The 12,328-nt window shown below is 42.3% G+C and overlaps 1 protein-coding gene across 1 annotated transcript in view; it reads right to left on the bottom strand.

Moving 5' to 3' along the window:
- Positions 1–12,328, bottom strand: part of LOC135556293 (capping protein, Arp2/3 and myosin-I linker protein 3-like) — a 57,338-nt gene that overhangs the window by 32,761 nt on the left and 12,249 nt on the right. The window contains 7 exon segments of the mRNA XM_064989372.1: positions 6,052–6,133; positions 9,041–9,110; positions 9,355–9,459; positions 9,954–10,030; positions 10,219–10,296; positions 11,454–11,563; positions 12,204–12,290. Coding sequence (XP_064845444.1) covers positions 6,052–6,133; positions 9,041–9,110; positions 9,355–9,459; positions 9,954–10,030; positions 10,219–10,296; positions 11,454–11,563; positions 12,204–12,290 — 609 coding nt within the window.

The raw sequence follows: 12,328 nt of genomic DNA, 5'->3' as shown, positions 1-12,328 counted from the left end.
TTTTGGAAACAAAACCAATTTTACAAGGATGGGATCCATCTGAATAATTTGGGTTCCTGGATCCTTTCACAGCATTATAAGGCTGCGTTGAGACAAGGACGTATCAATGACCCAAGCCCAGCTCGGTTAATACCTACCATTGTGTCGCTAAGTTGTCACAATGCTTCAGCAAATGTACATTATCCCAGGGGAGTTGGTAGACAATGTAAGTAACCTAATGTATGTCCCTCTAACTGCCCTGCTGATCCTACAGCTATTGTATGCAGTAATCATGTGCCTATGAACCAGAGATATACTGTTAGCACTCGGGCGGTGTGCCCAAGTAGGAAATACACTGTGTGCAGCTCACCCTACACTAACATACATAACATGCGCATGAGAGGATCTGTGAGACGAATGGGAGAAACTCAACATACAAAGGTGTGACAAACTTGTAGCTTCACACCCAAGATGACTCGATGCTGCCAAACTTATGTAAATGTAATATTAACATTTTTTAAATTGTAATAAATTAGCAAAAATGTCAACAAATTCAATGTTTGCTTTGTCATTATGGGTATTGTGTGTAGATTGATGAAAAAAAAAAGAATTTCATGAATTTTAGAATAAGGCTGTAAAGTCAAGGGTTCTGAATACTTTCCGAAGGCTCTGCATGTAGCTTAAGAAACACGGTTCATGAAATCAATAACTTGCTAGTAACAGATGACATTCATATTCTGACTATCTCTAAAACTCACTCAGATAATACCTTTGATGATACAGTGGTAGCAATACATGGTTATAACATCTACAGAAAATACAGAAATGCTAATGGTGGAGGTGCTGCTGTTTATAAAGCTAAGAGACTATCTAATGTTAAATACTGTTGAAGTAATATGGCTACAGCTTCATCTGCCTCATCTAAAGCCCATTCTGGTGGGGAGCTGCTATAGACCACCATGTGCTAACAGTCAGTATCTGGATAACATGAGTGAAATGATTGATAATGTATGTGATATCAACAGAGAGGTATATTTTCTCAGTGATTTAAATATTGACTGGCTTTCATCAAGCTGCGCACTTAAGAAAAAGCTTCAGACTGTAACTAGTGCCTGCAACCTGGTTCAGGTTATCAGTCAACCTACCAGGGTAGTTACAAACAACACAGGAATGAAATCATCAACCTGTATTGATCACATCTTTACTAATGCTGCAGAAATGTGCTTTAAAGCAGTATCCAAATCCATTGGATGTAGTGATCACAATATAGTAGCCATATCTAGGAAAACCAAAGATCCAAAGGCTGGGCCTAATATAGTGTATAAGCTAATAAGCATGCGCCCATTAAGAAAATGACTGTAAAAACTGTTAAATCCCCATGGATTGATGAGGAATTAAAAAATTGTATGGTTGAGAGGGACGAGAGGGGCGAGGCAAAAGGAATGGCAAATAAGTCTGGCTGCAAAATCTATTGAGAAATCATGTGACTAAACTAAATAAAAAGAATAAGAAACTATACAATGAAACAAAGATAAATGATAGAAAGAATGATGGAAACAAGCTTTGGAGAACCATAAATGAAATTAAGGGCAAAAAGGCAAACTCAGCTCCATCATTCATTGAATCAGATTGCTCATTCATCACAAAACCCACTGATATTGCCAATTACTTTAATGATTTTTTCAGTTGCAAGATTAGCACACTTGGGCATGACATGCCAGCAACAAACACTGACACTGCACATCCAAGTATAACTGACCATATTAGGAAATACAAGCATTGTAATTTTGAATTCTGTAAAGTCAGTATGGAATAGGTGGAAAAATATTGTTGTCTATCAACAATGACAAGCCACGATATTGCGGACGATATTTCCACTCCTACTTGCCGTATCTTCAATCTAAGCTAACTAGAAAGTGTGTGCCCTCAGGCCTGGAGGGAAGCAAAAGTAATTCTATGTCACGTTTGTCATAATAAGTGTACCAAAGCACAGCGTGATCTGGGTTCCACATCTTTTTATTACTAAGTGAAACTCACAGCAAAACAAAACAATAATCTCAAACAAAACATGACGCCAACAGTAGTGTTAACAGGCAACTAAGGGGAAATTAATGCCTAAATATGATCCCCAATCAGAGACAACAATAAACAGCTGCCTCTGATTGGGAACCATGCCAGGCCAACATAGAAATATAAATCACCTAGATGACCCACCCTAGTCAAACCCCGACCGAACCAACATAGAGAATAAAAAGCTCTCTGTGGCCAGGGCGTGACATTCCTCTACCCATAAATAGTGAAGCCCCCTTTACTGGCTCAAATAGCCGACCAATCAGCCTGTTACCAACCCTTAGTAAACTTTGGGAAAAAATGGTGTTTGACCAGATACAATGCTATTTTACTCTAAACAAATTGACAACAGACTTTCAGCATGCTTATAGGAAGAACATTCAACAAGCACAGCACTTACACAAATGACTGAGTATTGGCTGAGAGAAATTGATGATAAAAAGCTGTTAGATTTCAGTGTGGATTTTGACATTATCGATCATAGTCTGCTACTGGAAAAACATATGTACGTATATTGTGGCTTTACACCCCCTGCTATATTGTGGATAAAGAGTTACCTGTCTAACAGAATACAGAGGGTGTTCTTTAATGGAAGCCTCTCCAACATAATCTAGGTGTGCCAGTGTGTCTATATACACTACCGGTCAAAAGTTTCAGAACACCTACTCATCCAAGAGTTTTTCTGAATTTTTTACTATTTTCTACATTGTAGAATAATAGTGAAGACATCACAATTATGAAATAACACATATCATGTAGTAACCAAAAAAGTGTTAAACAAATAGCAACCCTTTGCAGTGATGACAGCTTTGCACACTTTTGGCATTCTCTCAACCAGCTTCACCTGGAATGCTTCTCCAACAGTCTTGAAGGAGTTCCCACATATGCTGAGCAGTTTTTGGCTGCTTTTCCTTCACTGTGCGGTCCGACTCATCCCATACCATCTCAATTTGGTTGAGGTCAGGGGAGTGTGGAGGCCAGGTCATCTGATGCAGCACTCCATCACTCTCCATCTTGGTCAAATAGCCCTTACACAGCTTGGAGGTGTTGTCCTGTTGAAAAACAAATGATAGTGACACTAAGGCCAAACCAGATGGGATGGTGTATCACTGCAGAATGCTGTGGTGGCCATGCTGGTTAAGTGTGCCTTGAATTCTAAATAAATCACAGACAGTGTCACCAGCAAAGCACCGTCACACCATAACACCTCCTCCTCCAAGCTTTGCGGTGGGAAATACGCATGCGGAGATCATCCGTATCTCACAAAGACGCAGCGGTGGGAACCAAACATCTCAAATTTGGACTCCAAACCAAAGGACAAATTTCCACCGGTCTAATGTCCATTGCTCGTGTTTCTTGGCTCAAGCAAGTCTCTTCTTCTTATTGATGTCCTAGTAGTGGTTTCTTTGCAGCAATTTGATCATGAAGTCCTGATTCACGCATTCTCCTCTGAACAGTTGATGTGGAGATATGTCTGTTGCATGAACTCTGTAAAGCCTTTATTTGAACTGCAATTTCTGAGGCTGGTAACTCTAAAGAACTTATTCTCTGCAGCAGAGGTAACTCTGGGTCTTCCATTCATTTGGCGGTCCTCATGAGAGCCAGTTTCATTTTAGTGCTTGATGGTTTTTGCGACTGCACTTGAAGAAACTTTCAAAGTTCTTGAAATGTTCCGTATTGACTGACCTTCATGTCTTAAAGTAACGATGGACTATCATTTTCCTTTGCTTATTTGAGCTGTTCTTGCCATTATATGGACTTAGTCTTTTACCAAGTAGGGCTATCTTCTGTATACTCCCCCACTACCTTGTCACAACACAACTGAATGTGGGGGCTGATGTTCTAAAACCTTTGACCGGTAGTGTATGCAGATAACTCAACACTATACACGTCAGCTACTACAGCGAGTGAAATCACTGCAACACTTAACAACGAGCTGCAGTTAGTTTCAGAATGGGTGGCAAGGAATAAGTTAGTCCTAAATATATATAAAAAAAACTAAAAGCATTGTATTTGGGAAAGATCATTCACTAAAATAAATTATGTGAAAATTTAGCAAGTTTAGGTGTCTAAACTGCTTGGAGTTGTAACGGCGTTCTTCTTTTGTTGAAAGAGAGTCGGACCGAAATGCAGCGTGTAAGTTACTCATGCTTATTAGTGAAGACAAATGAACTATACATGAACAACTAAATAATACAAAACAACAAACGGAACGTGAAACCTATTACAGCCTGACTGGTGAAACTAACACAGAGACAGGAACAATCACCCACGAAATGCAAAGCGAAAACCAGGCTACCTAAATACGGTTCCCAATCAGAGACAACGAGAATCACCTGACTCTGATTGAGAACCGCCTCAGGCAGCCAAACCTATTAAACACACACACCCCTAATCAGCTACAATCCCAACTACTACAAACCCCAATATGAAACTACAATACATAATAAACCCATGTCACACCCTGGTCTGACTAACTAATAAACTAAAACACAAAATACTAAGACCAAGGCGTGACAGGACTAACTCTGATTCTAAACTGTCATGATCAAAACATGTTGTTACAACAGTAGCTAAGATGGGGAGAAGTCTGTCCATAATAAAGTGTTACCTCTGCCACTATCAACAGGGCAGGTCATTCAGGCTCTAGTTTTGTCGCACCTGGACTACTGTTCAGTCATGTGGTCAGGTGCCACAAAGAGAGATGTCGGAAAATTATAATTGGTTCAGAACAGGCCAGCACGGCTGGCTCATAAATGTACACAGAGAGCTAACATCAATAATACGCATGCAAATCTCTCATGGCTCATGGCTCAAAGTGGAGGAGATATTGATTTCATCACTACTTGTTTTTTGTAAGAAGTATTGTCATGCTGAATGCACTGAGCTGTCTATTTAAACTACTAGCACACAGTTCAGACACTCATGCATGCCCCACAGGACATGACACCAGACGTCTCTTCGCAGTTCCAAAGTCCAGAACAGACTATGGGAGGCGCACAGTACAATGTAGAGCCATGGCTAAATGGAACTCTATTCTACATCGTGTAACTAATGCAAGCAGTAGTGTCAGATTTAAAAAAAAAAAAACATAAAAATACACCTTATAGAACAGCGGGGACTGTGAAGACAAACACACACAGACATAGATAGACGCTTACACACACACATGATAAGACACACACTCTACCCACACGTACAAATTGATTTAGTATTGTAGATATGTGGAGTAGTGGCCTGAGGGATCACAGTTAATGTGCTGTGAAAAGTGTTATGACATTTAATGTCATGTAATATTTAAACTGTATATAACTGCCTTAATGGACCCCAGTAAGAGTAGTTGCTGCCTTGGAAGCAGCTCATGAGGATCCTTAATAAATACAAATACAAAACTATCTCAAAAGTGGCAAGCATACAGGCCACTCATACAAAACGTGCTAAAACACAAACAAAAACCTCACACAAAATAAGTTGACTGAGTGGTGTAGATTGCTAGTGTGTGCCACAGTGGTGTAAAGCTGTGGTTCTCAACTGGTTTTACCTTGGGACCCAGATTGAACCAGGATGTCTCAGTCGCGACCCAATATTCGCATCGCGAAAACTAATGGCCAAGATTCAATCAGGAAAACTATTTTTAATGCTATACTGATAGTACATGTAGCAATTATATGACAAGGTAATAACATTCCCATTCTCTATTTCATTGTAAATAATTACATTTTGCCCATATTCTTGATGAAAAATGTTAAAACTCACTGGCTTTGAGGCCACAAAATCAACCAAAATAGCGCTGCTAAATAGCTCCATATTGAAAATACTGTGACTGAAGAAAAATTGTTCCGAGATTACATTATTTAATTATGTCATCATTTATACACACTTTCTACCTGGTTTAAGTTCAGAAAGGAGTATTTCTGTACTCAGACCTCTTTGGGTCACGACTTGTGTAGAGTGCAGTGTACCATATAGGGCCATAGTGGTGCAGTCTGTCATTGTGCTCACCGTTGTCAGAGATGTCCAGGGTGGCGATGGAGGAGACCCTGGGGAACAGCTCCTGGATCACAGAAGCTCCTGCAGATTTCAGCTGGGAGAGAGAGAGAGAGAGAGAGGGAGAGAGAGAGAGGGAGAGGGAGAGAGAGAGAGAGAGAGAGAGAGAGAGAGAGAGAGGGAGAGAGGGAGAGAGAGAGAGACAGAGAGACAGAGAGACAGAGAGCGTGCGTGCAAGAGAGAGAGAGACAACATTTGTGGAAGGAGGACTTTCAAAGCACAATAAGACGAGACCTTGACAAAAGATAGTTTGTACAGTGCCTTCGGAAAAGTATTCAGACCCCTCAACTTTGTCCACATTTTGTTATGTTACATCCTTATTCTAAAAATGTATAAATATTTTTTTCAATCTACAAATACCCCATAATGAAAAAGCAAAAACAGGTTTTGAGAAACTGAAATTGTCACGCCCTGGCCTTTTTTATGTCACTATTTTGGTTTGGTCAGGGTGTGATTTGGGTTGGCATTCTATGTTCTTTATTTCTAGGTTTTGTGTTTCTATGTTTTGGCCGGGTATGGTTCTCAATCAGGGACAGCTGTCTATCGTTGTCTCTGATTGGGAATCATACTTAGGCAGCCTGTTTGGCCACCTTAGGTTGTGGGATGTTGTTTTTTGTTTGCTCTGTGTAGCCTTCAGAACGTGATGTTCGTTGTTCTTTTGTTGTTTTGTTTGGTGTTGGGATTAAATAAAGAATCATGAACACGTACCACGCTGCACCTTGGTCCACTTCTTCCGACGGCGTTACAGAAATATCACATTTACATAAGAATTCAGACCCTTTACTCAGTACTTTGTTGAAGCAACTTTGGCTGCGATTACAGCATCAAGTCTTCTTGAGTATGATGCTACAAGCTTGACACACCTGTATATGGGGAATTTTTCACATTCTTATCTGCAGATCCTCTAAAGCTCTTTCAGGTTGAATGGGGAGAGTTTCTGCACAGCTATTTTCAGGTCTCTCCAGAGATGTTCAATCAGGTTCAAGTCCGGGCTCTGGCTGGGCCACTCAAGGACATTCAGAGACTTGACCTGAAGCCACTCCTGCGTTGTCTTGTCTGTGTGCTTAGGGTTGTTGTCCCGTTAGAAGGTGAACATTCGTCCCAGTCTGAGTTCCTGAGCGCTCTGGAGCTGGTTTTCATTAAGGATCTCTCTGCTCTGCTCTCCATTCATCTTTGCCTCCATCCTGACTAGTCTCCCAGTCCCTGCCACTGACTTCCCCACAGCATGACACTGCCACCACCATGCTTCACTCTAGGGATGGTGCCAGGTTTCCTCCAGATGTGATGCTTGGTATTCAGGCCAAAAAGTTCAATCTTGGTTTCATCAGCCCAGAGAATCTTGTTTCTCATGGTCTGAGAGTCCTTCAGGTGTCTTTTGACAAACTCGAAGCGGACAGTCATGTGCCTTTTACTAAGGAGCGGCTTCCGTCTGGCCACTCTACCATAAAGGCCTGATTGGTGGAGTGCTGCAGAGATGGTTGTCCTTCTGGAAGGTTCTCCCATCTTCCCAGAGGATCTCTGGAGCTCTGTCAGAGTGATCATCGTGTTCTTGGCCACCTCCATGACCAAAGCCCTTCTCCCTCGATTGCTCAGTTTGGCCGGGCGGCCAGCTCTAGGAAGAGTCTTGGTGGTTCCAAACTTTTCCATTTAAGAATGATGGAGGCCACTGTGTTCTTGGGGACTTTCAATGCTGCAGAATTTTTGTTGGTATCCTTCCTCAGATCTGTGCCTCAACACAATCCTGTCTCGGAGCTCTAAGTACAATTCCTTCGACCTCATGGCTTGGTTTTTGCTCTGACATGCACTGTCAACTGTGGGACCTTAAAGTGCATTCGGAAAGTATTCAGACCCCTTGACTTTTTCCACATTTTGTTATATTACAGCCTTATACTAAAATGGATTAAATAGTATTTGGAAGTTTATTACAAATTAAAAGTGAAATATTACATTTACCACAGGTGGACTCCAATCAAATTGTAGAAACATCTCAAATATGATCAATGGAAACAAGATGCACCTGAGCTCAATTTCGAATCTCATAGCAAATGGTCTGAATACTGAAAATAAGGTATTTCTGTTTTTCTACATATCTAGAAACCTGTTCTTGCTTTGCCATTATGGGGTATTGTGTGTAGATAAATAGCTGCGCAGCAACACTCCTCATCCAACCTGACAAAGCTTGAGAGGATCTGCTGAGAAGCATCGAAGAAACTCCCCAAATACAGGTGTGCCAAGCTTGTTGCATCATACCCAAGACTCAATGCTGTAATAGCTGCCAAAGGTGCTTCAACAAAGTACTGAGTAAATGGTCTGAATACTTATGTAAATGTGATTTTTAATTTTTAATTTTTTATAAATGAGCAAATATGTATTAAACCTGTTTCTGCTTTGTCATTATGGGGAATTGTGTGTAGAAAAAAAGGGACGGGGTCTGAATACTTTCCGAAAGCACCGTATATAGACAGGTGTGTGCCTTTCCAAATCATGTCCAATCAATTGAATTTAGCACAGGTGGACTCCAAACAAGTTGTAGAAACATCTCAAGGATGATAAATGGAAACAGGATGCACCTGGGCTCAATTTCAAGTCTCATAGCAAAGGGTCTGAATACTTATGTAAATAAGGTATTTCTGTTTTTTATTTTTTATAAATGTGCCCCAAAAGATGTAACCTGTCTGTCATTATGGGGTATTGTGTGCAGATTGCTGAGGAAAAAATGTTTACTTAATCAATTTCAGAATAAGGCTGTAACTTAACAAAATGGGGAAAGAGTCAAGGGGTCTGAATACTTTCCGGGCACTCTATATCTACTGTACACTAAGTCCTTACTTGAAACATAAGAAAATAATGCCAGAGAGACAGAGATGGGAAATTATAAAGGCCAGCAGGAATTGAATGTTCTGTGTGCAGTGACAGACAAACAGACAGAAAGACAGACTTGTACCTCACAGCCACTGATGTCCAGGTGAAGGTCATTAATGTGAGGGTTTGTGGTCAGACCTATGAAAAGAGACCTAAAGAAAGACAGAATGGGAAGAAAATACAAACAATATGTGATAGGTGGAAAGGGTATTGACTTGTTTTACAACACCAAAGACCATTTTTCCTCCTCCTCTGTCTGCAAGTTCACACCCTTTAACTCAGTCTCAAGTGCCATAGTGACCAGTGTGTTGTGCAGCTAAACTTGCCCCTGTCATTCTAGTGAGCTGTAGGTGTGTGTGAGAGAGCAAGGGAGAAGAGGAGAATAGGGAAACTGACCTCAGGGCATCGGGGGGTAGCTTCATAGAGGCCAGGCTGACATGGGTGAGACTGAAGGCCGAGCTGAAGAACTGACGGAACAACGGCAGGGTCTCCTTCACTTTCCTGGGAAAAGAGAGAGGTCAGAGGGAGGTGAACGAGAGAAGAGAGGGAGAACAAAAGGAGGTATAGATGAGTGGTATAAAGTGGCGAGAGGATTGAGATTAAATGAGAAAGAGAGAGAAAATTAAGCTGGCCAAAGAGGAGGGAGCAAGTTGGGTCAGATGATAAACAGCTCTGCTTAAATATTCATGAGTCTTATCTATGCAGACAGCTCTGCAAGTTCTCGTTTAAATCGACCCGACACACCCACAGAGAGGAAACACAATGTTCCAGCGGTTCCCACAAAGCTCATTTCTGATTTCTCATTTGAGGGAGCAGCAGAGATAAAGGCAGATAGAGAGAGTGAAAAGAAAAAGAGAGAGAGCAAAAGATGAAGCCTGAGGATTCTTGCCTGAGGATTCTTGCTAAAATTAGTGTTATATCTTCACTCAGAGCCTCAAAGCGTTTTTCTGCCACATCACACCAAATAAATAGTTCATCTCAAATATGTGACTAACCTGTGTGAGAAGGAATTTTTGGAGAGATTCAAGTAGGAGAGATCAGCACAACACCCCCTCAGCAGAGCCCCAAATAGCTACGCGAGAGATGAGAGACAGTTGTGTTGTGTAATTTTAGTGGGAAAGAGAAAAAGATAGGGTTTGAGGATTATAGAGGATGAAAAACAGAGACGGAGGTTGCAAAGGGTGTAGAGAAACTCATTAAATCCTACATTATATAAGTGTGCAAATGAAAATCTAACTCACAGAGCCACTAGATACTCACAGAGTCAACAGCACAGTCAGTGTCAGACAGGTCCAAATGGACCAGACAATTAGGCTGGGAAAGGAAAAGGTACAGATTCTGTAGAAAGGGAGAGAAAAGACGATAATGTTTAACTGAGAAACTCACGCATAAGGCATAATCAGTGCGTTTACTTTACCTTTGGTTTGTATACAAAGTGTGAGTGTATGTACACTGAGCTTACGAAACATTAGGAACACCTTCCTAATATTGAGTTGCAACCCCCTTTGCCCTCAGAACAGCTTCAATTTGTCGGGGCATGGACTACAAGGTGTCAACAGTGTTCCAGAGGGATGCTGGCCCATGTTGACTCCAATACTTCCCACAGTTGTGTCAAGATGGGGCTGTGGTCTAAGACACTGCATCGCAATGCCTGCTGTGCCACTAGAGATCCTGGTTTGAGTCCAGGCTCTGTCGCAGCCGGCCGCGACCAGGAGACCCATGGGGCGGTGCACAATTGACCCAGCGTCGTCCGGGTTAGGGGAGGGTTTGCCGGCAGGGATGCTCTTGTCCCATTGCGCTCTAGCAACTCCTGTGGCGGGCCGGGTGCAGTGCACACTGATGTTGGGTGTTTCCTCCGACACATTGGTGCGGCTGACTTCCGGGTTAAGCGGCATTATATCAAGAAGCAGTGTGGCTCGTCTGGGTTGTGTTTCGGGGGAGGCATGGCGCTCGACCTTCGCCTCTCCCGAGTCCATACGGAAGTTGCAGTGATGGGACAGGACTGTAAACTACCAATTGGATACCACGAAATTGGGGAGAAAAAGGGGTAAAAAAAATGATACAAAAATAACATTTAAAAAAGACAAATAAGAATAATTAAAAGTTGGCTACATGTCCATTCTTGATACACACGGGAAACTGTTGAGTTTGGAGAACCCATCAGCGCTGCAGTTCTTGACACAATCAATTGCGCCTGGTTGCGCCTGGCACCTACTACCATACCCCGTTCAAAGGCACTTAAATATTTTGTCTAGCCCATTCACCCTCTGAATGGCACACATACACAATCCATGTCTCAATTGTCTCAAAGCTTTAAAATCCTTCTTTAACCTGTCTTCTCCCCTTTATCAACACCGATTAATGTGGATTTAACAAGTGACATCAATAAGGGATCATATCTTTCACCTGGATTCACCTGGTCAGTCTATGATAAGAGCAGGTGTGCCCAATGGTTTGTACACTCAGTGTATGCGTTTATGTGTGTGTTTTCTGACCGAAGCGTCCTCCCCAGACAGGACCCCAGGGTTCTTGCTCAGGTCCAGGTGCAGTAGAGAGTTGGAATACTCATCACTGGAGCACAGAGCCTGAGACAGAGACACCACACCTGAGACACACGGAGAGAGAGTGAGGGGGAAGCCATGAGAGATGCATTCAGCTAGCTAATGCAGGTTTACCAAAGAGGGGGGGGGGAACACTTCAGAACATTTTGAATTATGTGATTCTCACCTACATCTGTCAGCAGAATCAGACTGTGTAAACGTGTGCAGTATCATTCTTAATTCAATATTCAGTATTCAAACTCTCAATAAGTGTGGGAAGTAATAGAGAGCAGGTCGCCTGAAAGATGGTTACCATGGGGACACATCGTAAATCGCGAAGCTGCTGTATAGTAGAAACAAAACCTGACAACACACTGAGCTGTTCAGGGGGGACTTACCGGAGGTACAGAGGTTTATATCACCTCGCCTCTATATCACCATCTAGCATGCATGGCTTAGTGGCCTGTTCAACCAGCTGTTGCAGCTTCATAAAACCCAAATGTAGCCAAAGGTGTTCATGAACTGATTCTCCAGCTGACTGTCCCAGTCTGCTAAGTTACTGGCCGGTATTAATGTCAGGGGACGCTGAGAGGATGTGTATGCTTCCGTAACATGGAGGAGGACAGGGAGGTGGGGCCTTCTCTCTAGGTGGGGCTGGTAGAGAGATTGAGAGATGGAAGGATGGAGAGACGAAGCAGTCCAAACCTTTGGAGTTAAGGGAGGTCTTGGAGAGGTTGAGGAGACGCAGTCCTTTGCTGAGACGACACACCTGCTGGATGAGGTTAGACACACCTACACCGAAAGAGAGAGAGACAGAGGGAGGAGAGATG

The sequence above is a fragment of the Oncorhynchus masou genome, chromosome 15 (assembly GCF_036934945.1).
Source record: "Oncorhynchus masou masou isolate Uvic2021 chromosome 15, UVic_Omas_1.1, whole genome shotgun sequence".
NCBI classification, from domain to species: Eukaryota; Metazoa; Chordata; class Actinopteri; order Salmoniformes; family Salmonidae; genus Oncorhynchus; species Oncorhynchus masou.
The sequence above is the reverse complement of the archived record's forward strand: the minus strand, read 5'-3'. Positions and strand labels throughout refer to the sequence as shown.